Here is a 25738-nt window from a genome sequence, read left to right as displayed (position 1 = left end):
GCACACACACTCACACACACACACACACACATCCATGCAGCACACTGAAAAACACGCGTTTCCAATTTTCAGACATGAAAGAGGCTCCTGTGGAATGGAAGGAGAAATGAAAATCGAGTTTGCTTTCTGTGAGCCACAAGCAGAGAGCTTGTGGAGCTTTGACAGGCTGCAGGAGCCTGTCTAGCTCTGAAACACACCGTACCTCAACAAAAAGTGTTGGAACTTGTTTTAAAGGAGTACAGAATGGAAACTTGCATTACTCATGTACAGTCAAGAATGGAAAAATTCATCTAGTTTATTCCACTGCCAAAATATGACTCTTTGCTTTACAGAAGCTGAAGACAGAAGTTCCAGGTTATCTGTATTTTATCATCTATTCTATGCAGCAGAGTCTGAACCTGGCCCTGTTGTTTCTGTCCTGTTAAGCTTTGATGTTATTTCCAGTTCAATAGTAGTCCCTAAAGTATCAGCTAACAAGTTAAAGAACTCCTATTTCTGCTCTATTTCCTGGATAACTTCTAGTAATGCCTAATGGAAACACTGTGAAACCTGTATTTCAGTAAGCTCTGCTCATCATTTCCAGCATCTCTAGAAAGATCTGAGTAAAACCTTGCACGGCAGTGATTTTACAAAAACAAAATACAATACAATAAAAATATTTAGTTGGCAAGACACTGATACAGGTAGATATATATTGAAAAAAAAATTAATGCATAATTCTCAAAAGACAAAATGCTGCAGTCTAGCAGAATGCACTACATAGAATGTAATACATTAATACTACAGTATTATATTAAAGTAACATAATTTTAGGGGTTTCTTTCCTATCAGCTGCTGTATCATGTCTTCATACTAGCAGGGGAAATTTTAAAATTACTGACCTACTGCCAGAAAAAACACCTGCAGACAAAGTCCTGTCCAATTCCTAAAGCATTGATCCTAGAGGGCTCAATGGAGCACATACCTGCTGCAGACAGAATATCCTTAAATGATTTAACTACTAAGAAAATGCAATGGAAATCTTCCAAAAGGTTGAAACTTCAGTAAAATTGGGCAGGTTTCAAAGATAACAAAAGAAATTCAACATGCAGACACACTCGTGTCTAAAGCACCTTCCCTAAGGAAAGGTAGGAAAACTCATCTCTACGTTTTTAATATAGAAAAAATAAACGAAAAGCACTCCAAAAAACAACTCATTCAGCTTTTCTACAATTTTACAGATAAGAAAAAAAATGGTTAGAGAAATAAGGATTCATTCATTTGGCACTGTAAGTTCTAAATAGTAAATGACAGATATTTTATTTTAAAAGCTTTTTGTTTGAGTTACTACAAACAAAAATAATTTCAGATGTATCTCCAAGAGAAGTCAGAATGAAGAAAAAGCACAGGTCCCTTAAAGAGGATGTACTTTTACATTCTTCATTACATATAATACATTTTTAAAGATTCATCTGAGTTAAGCTGTAAAGAAAGAAGCAAACACTTTTGCCCAGGCCTTCCTCAGAAGTTTTGCTGTTACTGATCTCTGTAAAAACCCTACCCCTCTCTAAACTACACCTCTTCTGTCATATAAAACTTACAGCGAAGAAAGTATGACACCAGCTTATGTGTTTGCTAACTAAAGGTATAAAATCACATTCAAATCCCAGAGAAGTGTTAAAGATATAGAAAAGGAGTTCAGTCTTAAGTGCTTAAGTGTTTAAGATATAGAAAGGGAGTCAGCCACCATCTTCACTTTCCACCCTTGCACCTATTCCAAGGCACTGGCACAAGGCTCAGCAGCAGGGACAGGACCAAGTGTCCAGAGCAGAAGCTGGTGCTGCACAGCTGCTGGTCCTGGTTCCAAAAGTGCTGCTCAGCAAGCACTGTGCCTTCTGCAGGAAGCTACAACTTCCACAAACCTGTGCACCTTCAAGCCTCATAGATATTATAACATCAAGTCCAATAAGAATTTCAATAAGCCCTCTGATTATTGTATCCATCCAGTTCTGCTTCCCAGCAAGCCTTCCGAAGGCAATTCAAACAAGCATTCTGATCATTGTGAGGACAAACCCCTCAGCTGCGAACACTGCAGAACTGTGTTTAATTGATTAGCTTCTCCATGCTACCATCACCACAAATCATTTCTGCCTTGGGCTTCCTCTCTCTTCCCCAGACCTTGGTGGTGCTGAGTTAGCTCACACAGCACATGCTACAGCACTGAATCCTCCCAGCTGCATCTGGACACACAGGCTGGATGAACTCTTGGCAGAAACATCATTTCATAGGTAAATACTGATCTTTCTGCAGATAGAGCTCCCCTTCCTCCACCCTATCCTCTTGTTCACAGTAACAATGACATAACTCTTCTCCATTTGCTTCAGCTGTGATGCATTAAATTACCTCTTATTCCCCGAATCTTACAGGACCAGACTGATTTTGAGAGATAATACAAGTGTCTACAAAGAGATTAATTGTAGCATAATATCTATCCCACACAGTGTAGCTCAAACAATCTGTACAGGATAAAAGATTTGCATGTGAAATTCCTCTGGGCATTGGGAGCATGGACTCAGAAGGACTGGCCAGACAGACAATGCTGCACTTGTGTGTTATGTAAGGGCTAACAAGACATGCAAGTTTGAAGCAAGCTTTATAATCACATTATAAATGTAATTCACTGGCACAAGCTGCTCAGAGAAACTGTGGATGCCCCATTGCTGGAAGTGTTCAAGGCCAGGCTGGATGGAGCTCTGAGCAGCCTGGTGTAGAGGAGAAGGTATCCCTGCCCAGGGCAGAGGGGTTCCCTCCATTAAGGTCCTTCCAACCCAAACTATTCCATGATTCTACAAAACAGCACTGGCCAGGTATTCATTCACAGGTTCCTAACACAGCCACTACTGTCCTCAACAGAAAGGAATCACAAAGCCAAAGTTATGCACCACAAGACAATTTATGGGCATTAAAGCTCCCCTGAAAAGCATTTACTCTGCAGATTTGCACATCTCTGTGGTTTGTTTGCAAAAGGACTTTTCAAGCAGAAACCTACAGACCAGTGGCTGCCATAAGGAGCCCAAAATGCTGGCTGAGGGCATAACTCAACAAATAATTTAACAACCACAGCCCATCTCTGCACAGGTGTCATTCCTATTCCATCCTATTCCACATTGTCTGCAAAAGCAGCCATAAGACACACAATGGACTGCAAAGAATGACAGATGTGAACACACTTTGAGCAGGAAAAGGTGGGGCAAGGAAAAGTGAATATATTAATTCCTTTATTGATGTCAATTTCAAAAACAAGAGAAACCTCCTTGAGCAGGGGGCTGGACTAGACATTCAGAGGTTCCTTTCAAACTAAACAATTCTGTGATTCTTCAAAACACAAAGTGTGCTATTTAACCTTCATGGAATGATGCATTATGTGTACAAATGGATATCCAACACAGCTTTTAAAGTATTGTGATCTAATCTCTAAAATGCCTTTATGAGAACAGAGGCCACTGCTTTTGTCATGAGACCTTAACAGTTTTCTAGGATCTTGGTGAATTCACCAACACAAGAAACTGGCAAGGAAGTTTACACAGAATAAACACAGTTTGCACATGTGCCCCTAAACCACTGCTGTTTTCTCTATCTGATTTTCATTCCATTCAAGAAAAGATTCTGTGCAGGAGAGAAGAGCAAGACATCACTAGGAGACTTCTCCCAGACAGAATCCTCAACTACACCTCATAAATAAATCTGGTATTCCCAGAAAACTGACATTCCTTGTACCTTCTCCACAAAACACAGCTCTGGCTCAGCCCTGAAACCAAATTATGTTTGTTAGCATCCTTAATTTTTCTGAATGATTTCAACATATGTCAAGCTTCTACTCCTTCTCCAGGATCATAAATTAAGTTGTATTTTAAATCTCCCTAGGATAACCTATGTGCCTTTCTTGTATCAAATAGTCCCTTCAAATAAATTTGAGTAAAAGCTGGAGATTTTGCAGCTTTGTGGCACAGAATTTCAGCATTTTGTAAATAATGCAAGACCTTCTGTCTTCAGAAATGCAATATTAAAGGTTTGCTAGCTTCAATGGCTGGTACCTAGACACAGCACACACCCATCCTTTGTATGCTTTCTATTTCCTGCTCTTGTTAAGATGAAAGAAATGCAAGACATCATTTTCAGTCTCTACACTTCTACTCAAAAATTCCACTTGGGTTTAATTTTCAAAGTGTCCTGCATTAGCTGTTGCTGTAATTTTATATTAATCTTTATATTTATTGTTAAGGTTCTGCATATCCAAAGAGAATTAGTATTTCTCAATTTCTCTCCCAGGAAAGATACAGCCTGCCTCTTACACCAGCAGTATTGCTTTTGGCACAGTTAGTGAATGAATATTCACCATCATCACAGATATTCCAACTGAATAGGAAATTCAGTGTCACACTTGATATTATTTTGAATGAGAAGAATATGCACAAAGACTTTGATTCTTATTATGCTCAGGAAAAAACAGGACATTTTTTCTTAAAGTACAGCCAAAAAATGGACTATTGCTTCTCCTGTGGCTGGGTTTTGTTCACAAATGTTTTCCCTCCAAATAATACCCATCTTCCTGTGTTTACATTCATATACCAGGAAAAAACACCCCCTAAAGAGTTCCAAGCAGCCTTACAAAGTGTTCTGGCCTCTTTTTGTGGGGAGGTGGTGGGGGTGCTTAAAGGGGAGCCTGTTTTGTGTGTGTCTGTGTGCACACATGCATGGAAAAGCTTTTAAACACCACAGATTTGGCTTCTACTACGTTGATCCAAAACCTAGTTTAGCTGCTAATTATATTTTTATTAAATAAAGGTCATGTTCATCTCATTTAACAAGCTTTTACTCCATCTCCACCATCATTCCTGCACAGAATGGCCCTTGCACTGTTACTGCCCAGGTATCTTGGGTGTGCCCCCAACAGAACTGCAACATTCTTTGAATTTCTTGAATTTTAATACTGCTTTGGAGATACTTAAATTCCTGTAATGTTTATCCTTCAGCTGCTATTAAAGTCCCGTAACTATTTTTTCCCCAACCAAAATATTAATTTTAATATAATTCGGAGTTTATACATCAAAATGCCTCAAAAAGATGATGGGAAAAAAAATCAGAAAGGCTTTACTTGTTTACACAGAAACTGAATTTTAGACTGAGAGTTGCAGAATAAACCTTGGATTTAGGGCCCCTTAAACTCCCAGCCATTCCCAGTTTCCCCATCTCCCCCACTGTGTTTTTAGGAAGTCTCCATGTTTTGATTTCAGTTGCCCCAGGCCCTGTTAAGCTATAACCATAAAATACGAGTTTTTACAATATGCTGTATTTTGTAAACCTTGAAGCAACTTTTGAAAAGCCAAAAAAAAACCAAAAAAAAACCCCAAACCACCAAAGACACTGTGTTCAAACAACATGGTCAAGTGACTGTTAGAGGTATGAAATTACCATGCAAAAAGTTGAAGTCATGCCCAAACAAGAACAGAACCACCACCTTTGGCACACTCAGCATAAAAACATGATAAAAATAGCCAAAAATATTTAAGAAACAACTTGCTAAAAGGCATAAAAGCTAATACCAAATCCTTCCTGAAGAGGCAAAAGCAGGAAGCCTCCCAGCAGCTACAGGGCCAATAGAAGATCCAATATTCCTTCAAATAATACACAAGCATTGAAAAAAATGCTACAGGAACTTGGGATTACTTTTAAGTACTTGTGTGGTGACATCTTCCCCCAGCCTGCTTTTTTTTTAATGAGGCAGGTACTTAAAGACACTGAAGTTTCACTTGGAAGATTTTAGAACAAAATTAATAAAAATTGAAGAATAAAGCCTGCTGTATTATTAACTGTGGCATTTAAACTAAAACTTCCTTTTCCAAGGAAGTTTCTACAAAGGTAATCACAGAATAAAACTATTCCCAGCAAAACTAAAATATCTGGTCTCCTAAGAACAAAAAGAAATGAGAAATCTTGAGAAGTCATCCTGACCTATTAGAACAAATATATCTCCAGTTTATAAAGTCCCAATACCACAAATTTCCAGAAGCCTGGATAATGCAGTGGAGGTGCTTTTCCCAGTCCTGTACTTTGCCCTGGACAACTGCAAACAGCCTCTACCTGAGACAGGCCACCAAACTGTCTGGAGCTCAGGTTCAACCCAATGCGTCCATTCCATGTGGATTTCAGTGCGCAGGAGTTTGTACTCTGCCTGCTCTGAATTACTATCCCAAACTCTACTTTCCCCCCACCCCAGGTTTTCCCTAACCTGTTCAATCTCTAGTTGATCATCACTTCCAAGACCCAAAGGCATGAACAATTTCTTAAGTATGGAGTGCAAGGAGTTTACAAAACCTGACCTTCCGAATTGCTTGATGCCAATGAATATCCCTTCTCGTGACTGAATATAGAGCCTGATATAACAAACTCTCAAGGCTTATATTTCTATTCTCAGTGATCACTAAAAAGAAGTTTAAAAGTGTAAACCAGCACAAAAGAGAAACCTTTTATTTCCCAAAGAATTATTCAGCTAAAATTATTTGGTTTAACACACACTAATACCAAATAATTTTGAGGATACTTTTGATTAAGCTTGTGGGGAATTAGAGCTTAACTTTTTATTCAAGATTTTATTTTCATTCCAAATATGATTTGATGAGTCAGCTATTCTCTGAAGTCATGTAACAATAAACATTAAACATTACTCAATGCCCACAGAAACCACTATCTAATTTTATTCTTTTTTTTCTTCTCCCCACAAAACGGAAAAAATTCCCTGTAGAAACTATTAGATTTGTGCCAAATCCATGACTCAAAGAAAAATTAAAATAAATAGACACGTGAAATTAAAACAACAAAATGCTATATTGTGAAAACCACAGAAATTTAAACTGATTGTAGGTTTCTCTTATGTACATCTTTTAAATACATTTACGTACAGGTGTAAATGTCTGAATGTAAAATGAAACATAAAACGAAGGTGCATGTACACAGTTTTTATTTACACATAACATGCAAATTGCATTTGTTGCTGATTTAAAAAAAAATGTTAAGACAAAACCTGTTTGGAAACCTCCAAGAGGGGGGTAAAATCACTATTACAAATACAAAAAATAGTCTGGGTTTAATTACTTAAAGGGACAGTGGTGATATTCTGTTAAGAAGCACTGTTCATCTTGGAGCTTTCTAAACCAAGGTATCTTCTAGAATTCAGACAGTACATTTATTTTCTAAATATTTAACAATGATATAAATGCATTATTTTCTTCCTTGGCCATGGCAGTTTCACCTGAATATTTGCAGATGTTCATGCCCCCGTTCCCACGTCTTGTTGAGATCCAGCCAAGCTGCAAGTTTCATTCTTTCAACTTTTCCTACAACTTAATTTTCCATCCCTTTACTCCTTAATTAAATTCACGGTTCACATCGTTGGATGTTCATATTTTAAACAAGAGTCAGGCATCAATACATTTTAGAACTGCACTAAACATAAAGTACATTATAAAATAAAACATTATGAGCTTCTGAAATGGAAAAAAGAATGGTATTGATTACAGAGGAGTTCTCACTTCCTGTAAACATTTCTATCTCACTCTCTCTCACAGACATACACATACTTTAAAGGAAAACCAGAAACAAGAGTTTAATTAAACACCACTAGTCTGAATTTCAAATCCATGAATGAACAGATGGCCACACTTCACAATCCAGCAGCAGGCCACTCCAATTAACTGGGGCTGGGATCAGGGTAATGTCATGGAAGCCAGAAGTTTTGAACCAAAAAAAATCCATATATGTGTATTTGTGACAGTTATAAATAGTATAACACTGAAGTATTTAGGATTATACAAAAGTGGTACCAGCAAAAAGAGAGGAGGCTAATATTTCAGGCCATCACTAAATCTAATAATCTCCTGTGAAGGCACCAGGATGATTGCCAGTGCTCACATGGACTTCAAATCCAGCTGACTTTGCAAAGAACAGCTTTAAAGAAGTAAATAAAGTTGTCCACTTCAGCTCTTCCACAAACAATCTCTAATATTGGACTTGTGCTCACTAATTAATTAAAACATGGTCCCAAACACTTGAACAGATTTGGTTACGTCACTAAGCATTTATTAAACTAAAATCAATATGGTGTCCCTTGAGTAAAAATGTCTTCTGACACTCCTGGGTTCAGTAAAACCATCCCCTGAATAAGAATCAAAAAAGACATCTGCTTTCACTGACATCAAACTTAAGGGTGACCATTTACACCAATTTTCAACAGTGCAAGGCAGACGTGAATACAGAGGAAATAAAAGCAATACAGGATATTCCTGATGCTCTTCAGCCTCTATCAAATTTTAACTCTGCAATCTGTCACCTTGCTCTCCCCACTATTTCTGCAGCAGAACTCCAGCTCTGCACTGCCCGTGGGATACAGCTGGCATCACCTAAATCTGAATTCTGCAGGTTTTCTTCACCTCTCCCTACACTGGATGCTGATAACTCTGACCCCTGAGCAGTGAGCAATACCATAAATTTTGCAACCTGACAGAAGCACTTATGAAAAAGAGTTACAAGTAGTTTTTCTGATTGAGGCTGTTCATAAAACAAGTGGGAGGAACAAAAAAGTAAAGGCAACTCCTACATAACTTCACCTTAAGACTTTAGTGTTCTGCAAGGCATCAAATAAACACAGTATTTTTGTGTATCAAGGACCCTGAGCCTTCCAAAGAGAACAGAAGCTCTCCCAATTCTTACATCACTTTCACAATTGCTGAATAAATATTTCCTGATACATTTATTCCAGTATTTTGGTTTTGCCTTTTCCCTTTCCTTTCAGAAGGAAAAGAGAGATCAAGAAAAAATTCACTTAAATACTCATCTGAAATAGTAATTAAATATTTTTGAGGAAAAAATGCTGCATGTAGCATTTCTGTATCAAAGGACCCTCTGAATTTCTCAGTCCTTTACACAAGGCTTCCATTCCCAGAGGTATTCTGCATTTAATACAATACTGGGCTAATAAGCACTTCTTCACAGGAGGACAGGTTCCCTAATACTTAACAAATACAACACATCCTTTCAGTGCAATACAAAACAGGATAAAAATTCCCATGGTTGCTAATTAACTAAAAAGAGCAATATAAGCAACCAAGAAGATATCAAATAATGGATTTAAATACAATACTGACAGTAATAAATGATTCAAATTAAATGAAACAAATAAATAAATGATACAAATTTAGAATATAGTCTGGAAATTATTTGGCATTTTAAATTTACAAACTAATTACAGAGGAAGATAGCAACTTCATTAAATATTTATAAAAGTAGTAAATACCTGAAGTACTCACAGCAGTGGAATAAGGATTATGAGCTCCTGTATTTTCAGCCCAGCAGCCACAACCATAAAGAGCTGCCTAAGGAAAGAAGCACATTGTTCATAAATTTGAAGTGTGTGAGATTTTTGCTTTACTCCCTTTCCTTAAAAAAAATGTAAATACAAAAACAACCTCAAACCAACAATAATAACAAAAAAAAAAGAAACCCAAGAAAAATCCAAGTATTAGTACCAAAGATGAACAAGAATATCATAACCATATTGTAAATCCACTCCATTCTGCTACATCCTTTTACTATTCTTGAGATCTGAGTGTCATAGACATAGAATTCTAGCCTAGCTTAACAGAAAATGAGGGTAAAGATATAACGCTGCTCATATAAAGTCTCTTTCACTCTGCCATTCAAAAAACAAACAAACAAAAAATCTTAACTACATTTCAAAAGAGAACTGCTTTTTGGACAGTGGAAAATGTCAACCAAAAATACAGCTGTACAGCAATGGAGTACAAAATTTCTGCTGCACCTCAAAATCCCCTAACAACAATAAGGTGATACATCATAAATTTATTATTATTATAACATTATTATTATTATTATATCATTAATAATAACTAGAACTATACATAATTTATAATCATAATTATATAAAACACATCATAAATACCTGATATGTTCTTTTACTACTTTTGTCACTTTCTCCAATTCACAAGATCATTTAAAAGTTAATTAGGACAGCTTCCCTAAATATTGAGAGAAATCTTATTTCAAGACTCTAAGCATTTAAGAGACCATTTAAGCCCAAGAAATTAACTTAGTGATATCTCTGTCAAAAGGTAACTAACTACAGAACATCTTCCCTATCACTGCTCTATTACACTCATGGAGGACACTAAAAACACTTGCACATCAATGCAGTGAAAATGCCTTCAGCATTTAACAGGAAGGAAGGGAGAACAGAAATTTGCTGTCACAGCTCTTGCTTTACACCACATCTGCTTGTGACACTGAACAATCATTCCCAACCAAAAAAAAATAAATAAACAATGTACAATGATCACCTGACCAACTCTTCCAGGGTGCTTCAGTGCTAAACCTCCACTGGAGACAGCAGCAGCCACATTTCCTTCTTGGTCAACAACAACTGCACCAACTGTATCCAAGGTTCCTGAGTCATTCTCCTGCAGGACACAAAACCAGAAAAAAAATCCTAGCAAAAATAGTATATTAAAGTCAGATCATACTCCTCAGGAGTGCAAGAGAGAGCCTGGCAACCAAATGGATTTGTTATCATGCACTTGTACCCACTGCCATAAATCTTCCAAAAATGCTGCTCTGCCTCAGACAGGACCTTAATAAAACTCCAGTAGCAAGAAGGTAATAAACATCTCAGAACTAATCCAGTGCTTAGATCACCTGCTTTTACTCACAGGAGTGCCAGAAGTCATTTTTTCTTAGTGGTTGCCACTTGTCCACTAAGAAATGATTCAACAACGGATGCCACATCAAAAGGCCTTTCCTAAAAGGCCTGAAAAAGCATTTTCAGAGGCTCTGATCTTTGAAGATGTGTGATTTTAAAAAAATGAAATTAAAAAAAAAATCAAAACAACATCAACCAACCCCCCCCCCCCCAAAAAAAAACCATAACCAACAAAGCACCATCAAAAAAGAAACACCCAAGCAGCTCTTTACCATGTAAAGAGAAAATATTGATATTCTGAGCAAGACAATAAATAGAAGAAGCCTCAAGCAAAAAAATCTCCCCTAGGACAGATTCTTTCTGCCAGACTTGTTCTCAGCTCAGGAACCTTTGGTGAGTAAAGCAATTTTACCCTTTTTTCCTGTAACTAGAAAAGTTACTTCCATGACTTCTGAGGTAGATTTACTCCCCCCAGGAGCAGGGGTTTTCCTTTACATCCTTCCCCCATCCCTTAATGCACCACACTAAGTGCCTCTTAAAAAGGAACAGTTTTCCCCTCCCTGCCCAGGCTTGGCCCAGATTCCCCTCTCTGCAGAACCCAGGGCAAGGCACTCACACCTCATGCTCCATCACACACACAGCATGCAGTGTACAGAAAATAAACCAAATAAACAGAATTGATCCATCATCCATCTAGTACTCCAGAGATGCACACTGGTGCTGCACAAGCCTCAAGCCTCTTACATAGACTTACCCAGTGAAATAATACCAAAGGTTATTAAGTTTTTCATATAAATATGAATTTTCTGGACTAGAATTCAGAAAAAGAAAAAAACAAACCACCTAACTATTCAACTTCAAATTATCAAGTTCCCATCATCAATTAAAATTCCCTTGGGCATACTGTGTCAGTTCTCAAGCATGGTTTCTAGTACTGCAATGCTGATGATACTCTGGCCACACTTAATTTAAGAGAAAACACTTGGGTTAATTCTGTGTCATTCTGAAAAAGAAAAATATGCAGTACAGTCAGTCTCAAAAGGAAAAATATGCTACCATGTTCTACAGTACTTCTCAAGCAACTGGAATTCCTAGGCAGGAGTTTCATCCTTGGATTTCATCCAGAGAAAAAGGAAGTTTCTTCTCTGCTCCTACACCTGGATCTTCCCTGGCAAGTTCTGCACTCAGATGCTGGCACTGACCACACTCAATATTAAAACAAATTAATGTCCCAACAATAAAGCAGAGTAACTGCTTAAAGACAGACAGGGGTGAGAAGTTAGAGATCCAGAGTTTCAGCTGGTACTGGGAAGAAGGGTAAGTTGAAAACCAGAGGAAGGAAGGATCAGGGAGGGTAGGAAAAGTAGAAATAAAAGGAGTTTTGATGATGGGAGCAAAGGGGATAAGAAAAGAGCCAGTGCCCTTCCAATTTCTAAAGATGAAGGAAAATTAAGGAACCCTTTTTTAACATCTCATGTGCAAATGTATTTTCCAACTCCCAGGACTTCCAGACACAGCCTGAGCTAAAACAAACCCAGTTCAAACAACACCACTGAGGGGATTGAAAAGACCTTAAGCAGCAGAGCAGGCTGCTCATGGGATGTGCAGATTCCCATCTTTGGAGGTTTCCAAGACCAGCCCAAATAAAGCTCTTCCCAACATGAATTCTCTCATGATTTCTCTGTACAGGAGAACTACTATGATACAGGTGCTATCTATCCCCCTGCCCTCTTTTATCAAAGAATTTGATAATAATATACATATAATTGATTTTATATATATATATATATATATATAAAATGTATAAAAATATATAATATATAAATTATAATATAGATCAAATATATATTTGATAATTTTATATATATAGATATAATTTCCTCTTTTATCAAAGGAAATTATACCCACAACAAAAAAACTTAATCAATAGCCACAGATATAAAAATCTAGCTTCTCAAAGTTAGTTTCAATGAGGCAACCTCAAGGCTGGACATCTTTTCTAAGGGAAGCATTGCTAAGGGAAGGTTGACTTGGCCCACACAACCTTCTGAAGGAAACCTGTATTTCTGAAGGAAAGGAATTCTGTATTTTTCTTCTCAGTAATACAGGTTTGGGGTGGGGGGAAACAGGACTGGTTTGTGATTTAAAAAAAAGTCATTGATATATAGGTGATGCTGTATTTATCCTTATTCAGCAAACTGAAAAGCAGCAATGTTCTATTCCCCATCCAATGGGAAAAAAAACATTGCCAGCATCTTCTACATACATGAACTGTACTGGCAACCCTGATTTGTGGACAAGTCAATAAAGAGCTCATCACAATTTAACAAAGGAACTTTCTGTACATCTCCCTGGGGAAAAGCATCGTGTGCCTGAGGAGTCACTGCAAGGCTGCACCAGCTGAGAAGCCTTTCAGTGTCATACATTTCATCTCTTCAAATCACATCAATGTTGAGAAGCAGAGGATCCTGTCAAGCTAGTGTCAGGACAATAAAAATATATTTAGAAAATATTAGAAATTATTTAGAAAGTATGATAAATATTACAATTCACAAAGTCTAAAATAAGACCAAACTCTATACAGGTCCGATAGGGACTAAACAAGATCCAGCTTGCTTGTCCTTACCTTTCTACTGATTGATTTACTTAGCTACTTACATTTTAAAATTTTGCAGGTTCTAAAGGAAACTTGGTGATATCTGTTACCAAATTCTGTATCTGAGTTCAGTTACTAAATTATACTTGTCCACTGCAAAAGCAGTTTGGGGTTTTAACAATGCAGTATTGCAAGCTAAATATAATCTCTTATGTAGTTAATATCTTGCATGGAAAAAACTGAAAGTCAGTGTTATAAGTCAGACCTCACATTACTTAATTTGCACCTTGCAACAGGAAAGGAAATTAATTTATTAAACCATGGTCTAAATACTCAGATTTTGCTAAGAATATGCACACAAAAACTGAAAGATGCTCATCTGCACAAATGCAGAGTTCTAGCAAACCTTTTTAAAAAACCCTCCTTCCCTCCTGCACATAAAAAATTGTAAATATTCGTCACTACAAACCCCTAAGGAAGCAATTAGCAGATTAGGAGAGCTCTACGCAGTGCCCACTGAAAGATTCTGCACACAGGGACTTTTCCCTCTCCACTTGAGATAGTGTTGAAATGCCATAGAAAGTAATTACCACTAAATCTTATCTCTGAGTATAACTGACAAAATACAAAATTATCAGATTGAAGCAACTAACATTTATATGCTATTACCCAACTATGTAATTATACAAAGCCTGATGAACAATCCCAGCTTTCCCAGTTTAACAATTGTTTGGTGTGTAAAAAAGAACATTTTGTTTGATCCTCATGTGCAAGATGAGGAAATGATTCTATACTGTATTTCCACAGATAAAGCCAAAACAAAACAACAAAACTTAACTAGAATGGGTGAAAATTATTTAGGTTTCTTTTCCCATATTAAATGGATTTTGAAGCATACTTTTGAAAACGGTAAGGTTTTACCATCAAAGACTATTTGCACACAAATGTCAGATGGAACATTTATTTCTTTTTTAAGGAAATTTCCAAACTGCAAGACTAAAGACAGACATTAGGATTGCCATAGTTGACTGCTACACTTCCAATTATCTGCACATAGACAAAAACATTTTCTAAATCTGTTCAGTCTTAATACACTAACAGAAGCACATGGAACTGTTGATTCCATGCATATTGCATAATTCCAACTGGTGTATACATATGTCAGTACCTATGTTGATGTAGATAAAAACCAAGCCAGTTTTAAGAAAACTCAACCTAAATAATGTCATTTATAGAGTTAAATAATTAGGCTATAAAATACTAACTTACAAATACCAATTTGTTCCAAAAAAATCATGTGTACTAGTGATTCTTAGTGTCACTTATTCAAACCAAGAAGGGGACAACTTTTTACAGATAAGCTGAGATCACTTGTAAAAGTGATCTAATTTTTAAACCTGTATTTTTACTTTTAAACCTGTATTTTTCTTTTCAATAGCAAAAGACAAAGTAAAATTAGGGCTTCTAGCCAAACTCTGCTAAGCTATTTTCAACAACAATTTCCTCTGGTAAAAGACAGACTAACAGTAAGCAGACAAATATTTACTTCTGATATTTACTGGTGCTTGAGGGGAGAATTTGAGAATGGCATCTGGCTGAATGAACACATGATAGACACCCCCCATGAGAATGCTTAGTTAATTTTTGTTTGTGTGTAAATTATTTCTTAGCTATGTAAATCAGTAAGACTCTGCAACTTGAAAGAGACAAAAGTTTTACACCTTCAAAATTTGGTGAAATTATAAATGGATCTTCCTGTATGCAAATGCATAACCTGCTGCAAATGCTACACTGGGTGAACAAAGAAAAACACAGAAAAAACTCCATTTAGCAGGAAATAAAACTCCTTTAGTAAGTTACACTGCCAAATGTTTCCATACAAACTCTGACAAATTTAAACAGCCTCATTCTTTTTAAGGTTGGTATCATGGCATTTTTATTGAAAACTAATTTTTAAACCTGTATTTTTCTTTTTAGCTAATGATATTTATCAGTAGCTCAAACTTCCAAGTAATTTCAGTCTGTTTTGGTCACAATACTGTCTCTTCACATTGGCCTATTAGGTCTGATCCCATTCAACTCCACCTTAGTTAAAACACCCTTTCTACCTTGCTCTCCCCACAGCCTGCAGCACTGACAGAGGCACACAGGCTCAGCTGCAGCACAGAGTTGAAGTGGTTGAGTCAAAGCAGATAATGAACCAGCTCTGAAGTCCTTCAGGGGAAAAAACCTTCCTGACAGGAATGGTCTGCAGCTCCAGAGAAGCACAGCTGATAAAGAAGTTACAGGAGTATATATCAATTAAAATAACTTTGACAAGAAGATTAACTTCTAATTACTCGAGTATTTCAATGGTTTTAAATCAGTTATTTTAAAACCTTTTACGAGAGCACAGCTTTGACAGTGTGAGTTTTGGGGCAACAAATCACATGCCTCATCCTAGCTAAATGACCTTTTTCTACTAGTTTGGTGAGATATACTCTACTTTTTTTTTTTTTTTTTTTTTTTTTTGAATTTGATTTTTCATTTCTATTTCATTTGGAAAAACTACTTAGAAAACCTTACCTCCTGTAAGGCTGCAATTATCCTACACTCTGTGGATAGCAGGAGAATCCCATATTGAGAGCATGGGTTGGTTTTCATCCCTGCTCCATGGACAGGATGTGCCCAGACAGCTGACAAAACCAGTTGTTACTGGATTACTCACCAGGGAGAAGAGCTCTATGTGATCACCTCCTTTACCTACCACCACTGGTAATCTCCCACAAGCTCTGCAGAGGACTCTGGAGCCCTTGAAATTTCAAATTGCAGGTTGGTAAGCTCATGCATTGGCATATGTTTCAAGCATTGACCTGCCCCTTATTACATGAACAGCAAAACTGCACAGGGACCCCTCCTCTCCCCAGGTACACTTTCACACTCCCAGGTTCACAAGGAGGGAACTGAAATCCTGTGAACAGGAAAAGTTCCAAAATGAACAACTAACTTCCATGGCTCCCCCATCCTTAACTTCTTCACAAATCTTAAATCCTCGAAAAAATTAAAATTAGCATCCTGCTAGAGAAAATATCTTATCTAAGAACACAGATGCAAATTGCCTAATTTATCACTGTTTGCCTTTGCAGACCACAGAGAATACACTTTTGCTAACAATTCTCTGGGATTTATACCTTATTTAGATCAATATATGTAACTATGCAGGAGTCAGACAGCAATGTCCAATCCAAAGGCCTAAAGGCCCCAAATAAAGCACAGGCATTTAATTTAATGAGCCATACTTTGATACTCAACATCAAACACAAATACTGTGAATGACATTCTCACAGGTTACCAAAGCTGTTTTTCATTTAAACTAAGAATGAGGGGAACAGGGAATCCCTGGTAGTTTTGTAGCACAGGTAATATGGGACAGGTCAATGCAAGATGCATGCACAGATGCATATGTTTACCTACCTGATATTTCAAATTTCACCAATTCCAGTTCCATAACGCAGTGTGCTCAGGAGACATTAAAAAGTGGGAAACAGTGACAGAGATCCCAAGCTAAAGAAAATGTTTTGGTAAATAATTATCTGCTTGTATTTACATTTGTCATATTTCCAGTTCAAAATGAGCAAAATATTTTTCTTAGCACAAACAAGATTTAAAGTGATGGTTTGGTTTTCAAATAGCAAGGCAGAAAGTTTTAACTGCACTAAGTTTTCATTATATCATCTAAACATTAAGATGGACAAGGAGAACAAGCTTCTGAGACTACATCAGTCTTATAAGACAAGAAGTTTATTAGCAGTCAGCTGTAAGTTTAGGACGACACAAGAATTTGAAACAAGAGCTAACCTTTTCATTTGATTGTCTTCTTTTCTTTAGTTGAATGAGATCTGTTTCCACCTTTTCGGCCAACTCCAGCTTCCTCTTGTTCCTCTTAAAAGCTGCTAAACTAAACCCTATAAAATAGTTCAAAAGCATGTAACTAAGTAAAATTTACTTATTTGAAGCAAATATTGATAAGTTGACATTTTGAAGGACACATCCCCCGCTTCTTTACTGATGCAAAAAGCATCAATAAAAAGCCAAAAACTAAGTATGCAAGTTTCAGTACAAGTTGTTCACATCTTTCCCTAAGTTTAAAAGTTCTACCATTGTTCAGCAACACTGATGAGTAAAATATCTGGTAGAAACACAGCATGAACACATGGAAGCTGGTCAAAATATCTTTGGCAATGAAGCAGCACTGCACAGAAGAGAACAGAGTGACTTGTGTTAAAATTGTTTTTGACTGCTGACAAGTAAATAGATGCCATGTGAGCTCATTCTGATAGCCATGAAATTAGGTTACTATTTTATTACCTTAATCACATATCTGTATGTTTACCCATATATTTAAAGCCACACATAAGTCTAGCAGTAGTTTATGCTCCATAATCCAACACAGTCTAAAGACCACCTAGGTCTCAAGACGACAAACATCTACTTTCCACATCTAAGCCCTACATTCAGAAAGGAAATGCTCTCTAAAGTGGACTAAAAAATAAAATTGTTATACTTAAGAGACCAAAATTACAGGTTCCCATTTTGGAAGTTTCATTTCATGAACAAACAGCAGATATTGACATATTTAGTTTAAATTAGTTTTGACTCAATATCATCCCCAGGCTGTTTTAACATCCTCTGTAAAATGTAAAGAAGTGTGGAGAAAATGTCTTTTGTCACTTGTTTAACCACACCAAATCAAGCTATTGGGAGAACAGAGCAATTTGAATCTTTTACTTATACAAGTAAGTCACAAATTCAATGGAAACTTAAAAGCACAGGTTTTTCTATAAACTTCATTTTAAATTAAATTCTGAACCTAGTTACATCACTATTATTCAGAAGACTGGAACACTTACATGAAGTGTAGTAATAAACTCAATATTACAGAGCCAATGGAACCCAGAGTTTTCATTTACAATTCTCACAAAGTACACAGACAGTGAGCATTTTACTTTGAAACTTCTCCACACAGGTGTCTAATTCACCTAGTGAACTCTCTTTTAATCATGTTTTTAAGTATATAAAACTGGACCTTAATATACACACAGTTAGTTACAGTTAGTTCAAGGATATAACTCAAAAAAGTAGTGACAAAGTTGGCATTTCTCCCCAAAAACCTAATGAATAGCAATTCTTTAAAAATGGAAACCCATATTAATCAGCCATCACCAAGAAAGGAATTCATTCTACTATATAGGGCTGATTAATGCAGCTACTTAGGACAACACATTTTTATGTTTGAAATGAGGATGAAGAGGTAAAACCTGAATACTTGATAAGAGGGAGCAGACAAAGAATCATTTTAGTCAAGTATCAATGGGGAGTGGGGAGAAATAAACTACAAATCTCTCACAGATAATGAACTTTGTAAACAGAGATGCCCCAAAATAAACTAAGCCAGCACACTGTTTTTAAGAGAATTTTTAAACAGGAGAACTTTTAAGTTGACACAAGTTCACCAAGCACAGCAAATACCTATGGGCAGAGCCATTTGGGGTGAGCAAGAATGGTGTTGGCCTTGGTATTCCTCAAAAGCAGGATAAATATGCCTAAACCTGTTACCTGCTGCTGCCACTGCCTCCTGGCAAGCTGGAAAAACATGGACCTAGAGAAGCAAAAGGGTGCAGAAGCCCACACATGCAAACCTGAACAGTTCCTTGTAGTTCAGAGCCCAATGCCAGCTGTGTCCTGAAACCTTCTGCAGTATTTGCATGTTCACCAGCTCAAACACATGCTCAAGATCACATCAAATGCACACAACACATGGACTAGCTCCAAGCTGCCCTGCCAGCTGCACAGAGTGCTGCTATATGGCCTCTCAGCATCTCCACCTATACCTTGGCAGCATATTTATCCTGCCATTTTTCCACAACACACAAAATTCTCCAAGCTTTAGAGATGTTTCATTCACTTAAGACTGCAATCCCCAGCTAAGCAACTAATTTTCAGAGGTTACTCTGTGCCTTAAGATAGTTTGTCTTTTCAAAACAGGAAAAAACCTGAATACTTATTCTGAACGATCTGCTAACAGTAACTTCTTATCTGCATTGTTAATTCACAGTGGTATCAGTAAGTTGAGAAATATGGGGTAGAAAAAAACATTATTATGAGCAAAGAGGTACACATCTCATGGGCCATGTGAGACAGACAGATGAAGGCACCTTTCTAGCAACATTTAATGGCGTAGCTTGGAAGAGATATTAGGAGGTTGTGAAGTCCAACCTCCAAAAAAACCCAAATCCAATTTAAAAGGATTTATCAGATTCTGAGGATTTTCAACAATGAAGATTTCACAACTCCTCTGGGCCTCTGCATCAGTATTTGATCAACCCTGGGTTTAAATAAAGAAGGTATTAATTCATACTTTTCAGTTTTGTTCAGTTGACCATGAAACATCATACCTTTTATACCTGTGAGGGAAAATCAGTCTAGTCAGACATCCCCTAGAAGGGAAATGCTTGTGCTCAGGGCTACACTGAACTTCAGAATAGTTATTAGGATTAATTTTTACATGAAAGGTGAAGGTTTTGTTTTAGCAAGGATTTATGAATAACAGTATTTCATTATTTAAGGAAAATAATTACTAGCAGTAATTATCAATTCCTCTTAGCAGGATAAGCCAGCTAATACCTCCAAAGTGACCCAATAACCATGAAATAAAGGACCAGGTTACAACTCAAAACCTGGCAAATTTTTCCTCTCATAGTTTTATGTCCAACTTCAGTTAAAAAAAAAAAAAAGGTCTTGACTCTAACTTGAATCTTAAATTTGGGGTTTTTTTTCTCTCCAGAATAAGTGAATAAAAACTAAATCAAGTGACAAGCTGCCTGCCCTCAGTTTATTCCTGCCTTTGTGATGTTCTATCTATGTAAAACCACTATAAATGCCATAAAATGAACAGTACTTTCATTGCTTCATCTTGGTCTACTAGTGACAAAAGAAACTGAGGAACACAAGTGAGCTCCAAACTACACACATGAAAGATGAAACCAAAGCTTCCTGAAAACACCCTCTAAGTTTGGTCCTTGACAAAGAACACACTAAAACATCAAATTAAAACATTCCATGAACTAACATATAATCCAGGATTCAAACATGCTTGGTTAACAACACACACACAACATGGAAAAACAACCCACAGAAAAGTTATTTTGCAAATAAGTGCTACAGACAGAAAGAAAACACCTACACACAATCTGAGTTCATAATTCACATTAAATCTAAAACAAAACCTCAACTTTGTGGTGCAAGGACACTACAAAATTTCATTTGTCCTTAATGACAGTATAAAAACCACTCTCACCTTCTCCAACCAGACAGTGCATTCCAAGCTTGAGAAAAGGAAAGGGTCACAACACAGTGATGAAGACAGGCATGTTTTCCTAAAACAAATGCAATATAGCTACATCAGCCTGATGTTGCCTGGGTCAAGGAGGAAGAGAAGAGCAAGAGAAGCAAAACTTACTGACTGGGAGAAAGCTAGGAAGAGGGGTAAGGGAGCTGATGGAATCTTAGCTTGAAAAAGTTTTGGATCACAACCCAGTGGTACTGTTGTTGAAATCTATGGAAAGGTGTTTAGTAAAATGTCCCTTGATTTTGCTCAAGAACTTAAAAGTTTAGATGTAATTCAAAAAAGTACTTTCAGATAAAATCTCTGGCAATTACTACCCTACCCAGTAACAGCATGTGCACTCCACATCATGCTTAGAAGAACTGAGAATTGAGTCTTGTGAGTACAACCAGCCCATCTCTTCTGCTCCCTCATTTATGCACCTACTGACATAAATAAAACTGCCTCTGAGCTGCTGGGAGAGGAAGGAAAAAAAAAAGAAAAAAAGCTCCACAGCTTTAAAAAATTACTGTTCTTGTTTAAAAGTCATTTTCTCAGGCCTCATCCAGACTAAAGACTCAATGAGTGACAACTGTAGCACATCAGAACCAAAGCATAATAAATAAATCCAACCTCATTTACAGTATTTACCACACATCCCTGCCTCTTCTGGAACAAATAATCTTCAAGGACCTGGAGACACCTTCCTAATCATCCACATTCTCCCTTCAGCCCCCAAGGTACCAACATGAGCAGCCCACATGGACTCTGCAGTTTGGTGCAACTGTGCCAGACAGGGGAAGCTCTGGTGGAATATTTGGTCATAGCAGAGCTGAGACAAGTGTGGGGGTTTGCCTGGGACAAGGTTCAGGGGGGGTTTGCCTGGGACAAGGCTCAGTGGCTGAGCACAGAACAGCAGAAGAAGCTCCTGCTCAACACCACTTGCCTGCAGGAGAGGTTGGCATTAGTGGGTGTGGTATCAGAACATGCACTTGATAATATTTATCTGTAAATGCAGAAAAGTCTGACAGGCTCATTTGTTCAAAGCTAAGTCTGCTGTGGATGTTCAAAAGGTTCTGATGTTCCTGGATACCCTGCTGAGAAAAGGCCACAGGATCTCACAAATTACATAATTAATTAGCCCAAGATTCAACTCCTAAACTATCACTGCTAGACAATAAATACACCTTTTTTACAGGCTTTTTTCATCATTATCACCACCTAACAAGGAGATGAGAAAGTAATTTTCAGCAAGCAGGTCAGTGGAAGAGATTATTAGTCTCTGACTAATGATGAAGAGATTCATCTGTGCCACTTGTTTGCCATAAAACTTCCACATCCTTTATTCTGATCATTCCCTTAATCCCTTTAACCATTATACTATGTACAAGGTAAAAATTTAATCAAAAACCTTGACAGCAATGATACAATGACTAAGTAAATGAAACACAATTGTATTCCCCATTTTACACAGCTCTTCAGAAGTTTTTCTCAGTCACCTTTCACAGCCCATTAGAAATGATTCAGAGAGCACAGGCATATGAAAAGCAGAATGAAATTGTCCTATACATGAAGTCCCTGAAACTACTGAATTGTACATACAGACTTAAATATAACACTAAGGCACCTTTTCTTTTGTTAAATAATGGTACAATTGATACATATCTATCTGCTTGTTAATTCTAGCCCTGTGTACCTTAAAAGGGCCCTCAGATGACAGGCTGTTTATCAGAATACACTTAATTTCTTGCCCAAAGTTCATGCAAAACATTTTTACTACGAAGTCCATGTTTCCATAAAATCCCCATGCTTTTACAAGCCACATGTATTCCCTTATTTTCAGCAAGGCTGAAAATTTGGAAAATGGCTATGTGAATAACTATATTTTCAAACAGAGGAAGGAAATACAAATTGTTAGCACCACTAAATTACAAATCAAGTCCAGGAAAATATTCAAACCTTCCTGGTTACAGTGGTGGAACAGCAAGCTGGGAACACAAACCCCAAATATCAACTTTCAATCACACACATTACAAATTATTATGCAACTAAATATTATGCAACTTGTAAGTGTCCAGCAATCCTTGTTTAAAATCAAACTATAAATTGGAAATACTACAAAAACCCCAAGAATATTTTAAAATCTTTGAAGTAGAGATAGAGTTCTGACCAATCATATAGCACCCCCTGGCAGACAGCGCTTAGAGTCAGCTGGCAGAAGCTTTCTGCAATTTATCTTTCTATTCCATATTAAAAGAGAATGCAACTGTTGGAGAAGAGAATTAAAAAGGAATATATTAACAAATTAGTTAACCCACAGGAATTCAAATGATCTTGTGAAGAATTCTGTTGAGCAGTTGCTAAAATAAATGACACAAATTAAAACAGGAAGATGAAAATAAATTTCTTTTTAACAAAGCTATTTTAAATGACAGATTAACACCACTTAGACTTGTGCTGGGACTAAAAGACTACTAGAGATGGCTTCCATGTTGCCATACTCTGACAGAAACAGCAAAATGAATGGGGGAGAAAAGGCACTTACAAGCATATTAAAAAAATAACCTATATCTCAGAGCACTACTCTATAGATCTGTTCTTTACAACACAAACTCAGGGTAAACTGCTGCTGGACACAGCATTTCTTACTGCCTCCTCCAAGAAATCTTGTTTGTCATCAAGCAGCCTTTCCTGAGCCTGGAAGATTTTCATTCAAAGAATCTTCTGGGCACTTTGGCCCAACCTTTTTCCTGGGTAACTTACAGCCATTCCCCTGGCTGCAATCAGCTGCTCAGATTTCAGAACAAGAAGTGACCCTACTGTCACCAAATCCAGGGAAGATTTACACCATGTATTCAGATTAACCAAGCTTCCTAACCAAATCCCCAGAACCCTTGAGTTTATCTCCAAATCTTTTATCCTCCCCTTAAAAACAAAGGAAACATGGTCTGAGCCACTGCCTGAAATTCATAGCACAGTTCCAGCAATACAGCAAGTGTTTTTCTTAATACAATAATAATGAAATAATGAGAGAACTGTGAGTGAGGTGAGATTTGGGGTTTTGGAGGAGAGGCAGGCAATACTGGTGGTCAGGGAGACACACAGTGTCACTAGAAATAGCACAGTTTGCACTACACTCATCCAGAAAAAAATACTCTCCCTTCATTAAAGAATCCAAGCAGCCATAAGATAAACAGAAATTTCTCTGCATGCACACAGTTAAAAAAATAACAAAGTACAAGTAAAGAAATGGTCTGTTACAAGCAGAATTTCAAACCAACCCACAGCAGCCCTGAGTCTGATGAACAAGATGTGATTTTACTGATAACACGAAGTTATTCAAGGTAATTTGAGATTTTGACTGAAGAAGAATTCTGAGTAGGATTCTGACACTGAAGTGCAGCTTTTATTCAGCAAGTCTCAAAATAATGACAATGAGGTAACTCATAGTTGTAAAGGTTTTTGCAGGTGCTGGAAACTAATATGGATTCAAAAGGAAACAAAAATTTCATGTCAGAAAATGCCACTGTTTACTTTCCATGTATGCAGGAGTCACTAACAAGTACAGAATTTAGAGTCTGGGATAATATAAGGGATAGGGGAAGGAAAGCAAATACTTGTTCTGTTCTTACATGCTTTCTTAAGTATCTTATTTATGGCTACTCTTGAACTGCAGTTCACAAGTTATGTAGATCCACTGCTGCTATTTTTGTTCTTATATAACATTATTCACTGAGGTGCTTACAGCATTTCCACATTGTGAGAGTTACAAGTTTGCTGCATGAGGAGGCGCCTTCCTTCTCTTTCCCTTTGAAGACTTAATATTGCAAGCAAATGCAAGATGCTGTCTTACACCATGTTATCTTTGTCAAAGATAATTTACATCTATTATAGGCTGAGTTGATAATTTCAGATAGAAGTGTTTGGTTATTACTAGTGCAGGCACAGATATCAGCAGCTAAGGATGGACCTCAAATTTACATTGCATATTTAAAGTGAACTTTGAATATTTTTAAGAGACTCCAATGTACAGTAATTCAGCACTTCTAAATTGTATTTACACCTTAACACTTGGATTACACTGTCAAAGCAGGCTCTCTAGCACAGGGCAACAAAGCACTGGGATAAGCCAGTATGGGCTCTGTACTGGCAGTGTCTAGTTTGGGCAAGGATTAATAAATTCAGCTTCCTTGCAGACTGTGGGCAATACAGACAGATCACATTTCAGCTGTTTGGGTTTGTTTTTTTTTAAAACCACCCACTTTGGAAAGTCATCAGGTTCCTACAAATGGTAGAAATCCCATTTCCTCACACACTTGACAAACCAAAAAAGACGAAACACATGAGCCTTGACAAAACCTTGATGTAATGCAACAAGTAACATGGTTTAGAACATGCTTCCAGTGTGGTGCTTGGATACTTTGATAGTTCTGAGAGAACTATGGAGCATGACCACAAAGCAGATTGTGACCCTTTCTTTGATACTGATGACAGGGAAGCTCCATCCCTGCAAACCAATCCCCCAGCCTCACTGACAGCAGCTAGAACATTCTCATCTCAGGTCCAAGTAAAAGGAGACAGAGTAAGACAACTTCAAAAATATGTTTTCCATGTGCAGCACAGAGAAGCCAAAACATGCACACAGTTCTCCCTGCCATTATTTACTGCAAGTACACATCTAAATTTGGATTAGAGGCTTTTGGAGGAGATTTCAGTTTGGTTTTTTGTAAATAAGTTACTAAAGATATTTTCCTGATGTTTGGCAATTAGTTCAGTTATTTCTTTTACAGAGCTATTCAGAAGATATGTGATGTTTACTTAATTTACCCCCAGGTCTCCATGCAAACTTCAGCAAAGCAATGGTAGCAAGCACATCAAAAAAGTCTCCCTTTTTTGAAGATTGGCACATTATTTAACAAAACAGCTGACTTCAGATGAGATCTCTTTGTGGTTGCTTGGAAACAACATTCTATTTGTTTCTTAAGCATATCTAACTTTCCTTTCCATGGTAACATTGGATAAATTTATTTTG

The 25738-nt window shown here is 37.2% G+C and overlaps 1 protein-coding gene across 2 annotated transcripts in view; it reads right to left on the bottom strand.

Moving 5' to 3' along the window:
* The window catches only part of TASP1 (taspase 1), a 79023-nt gene that overhangs the window by 30671 nt on the left and 22614 nt on the right, over positions 1 to 25738 (bottom strand). The window contains exons 8-10 of one of the 2 annotated variants that reach the window (XM_030944630.1): positions 17181 to 17287; positions 10389 to 10508; positions 9329 to 9407 (exon numbers count right to left, since the gene is read on the bottom strand). In XM_030944630.1, the coding sequence (XP_030800490.1) occupies positions 9329 to 9407; positions 10389 to 10508; positions 17181 to 17287 (306 nt within the window). The remainder of the gene's footprint in view (positions 1 to 9328; positions 9408 to 10388; positions 10509 to 17180; positions 17288 to 25738) is intronic. The other variant, XM_030944631.1, reaches the window with a different exon arrangement.

The sequence above is a fragment of the Camarhynchus parvulus genome, chromosome 3 (genome assembly GCF_901933205.1).
Source record: "Camarhynchus parvulus chromosome 3, STF_HiC, whole genome shotgun sequence".
Classification (NCBI taxonomy): domain Eukaryota; kingdom Metazoa; phylum Chordata; class Aves; order Passeriformes; family Thraupidae; genus Camarhynchus; species Camarhynchus parvulus.
The sequence above is the reverse complement of the archived record's forward strand: the minus strand, read 5'-3'. Positions and strand labels throughout refer to the sequence as shown.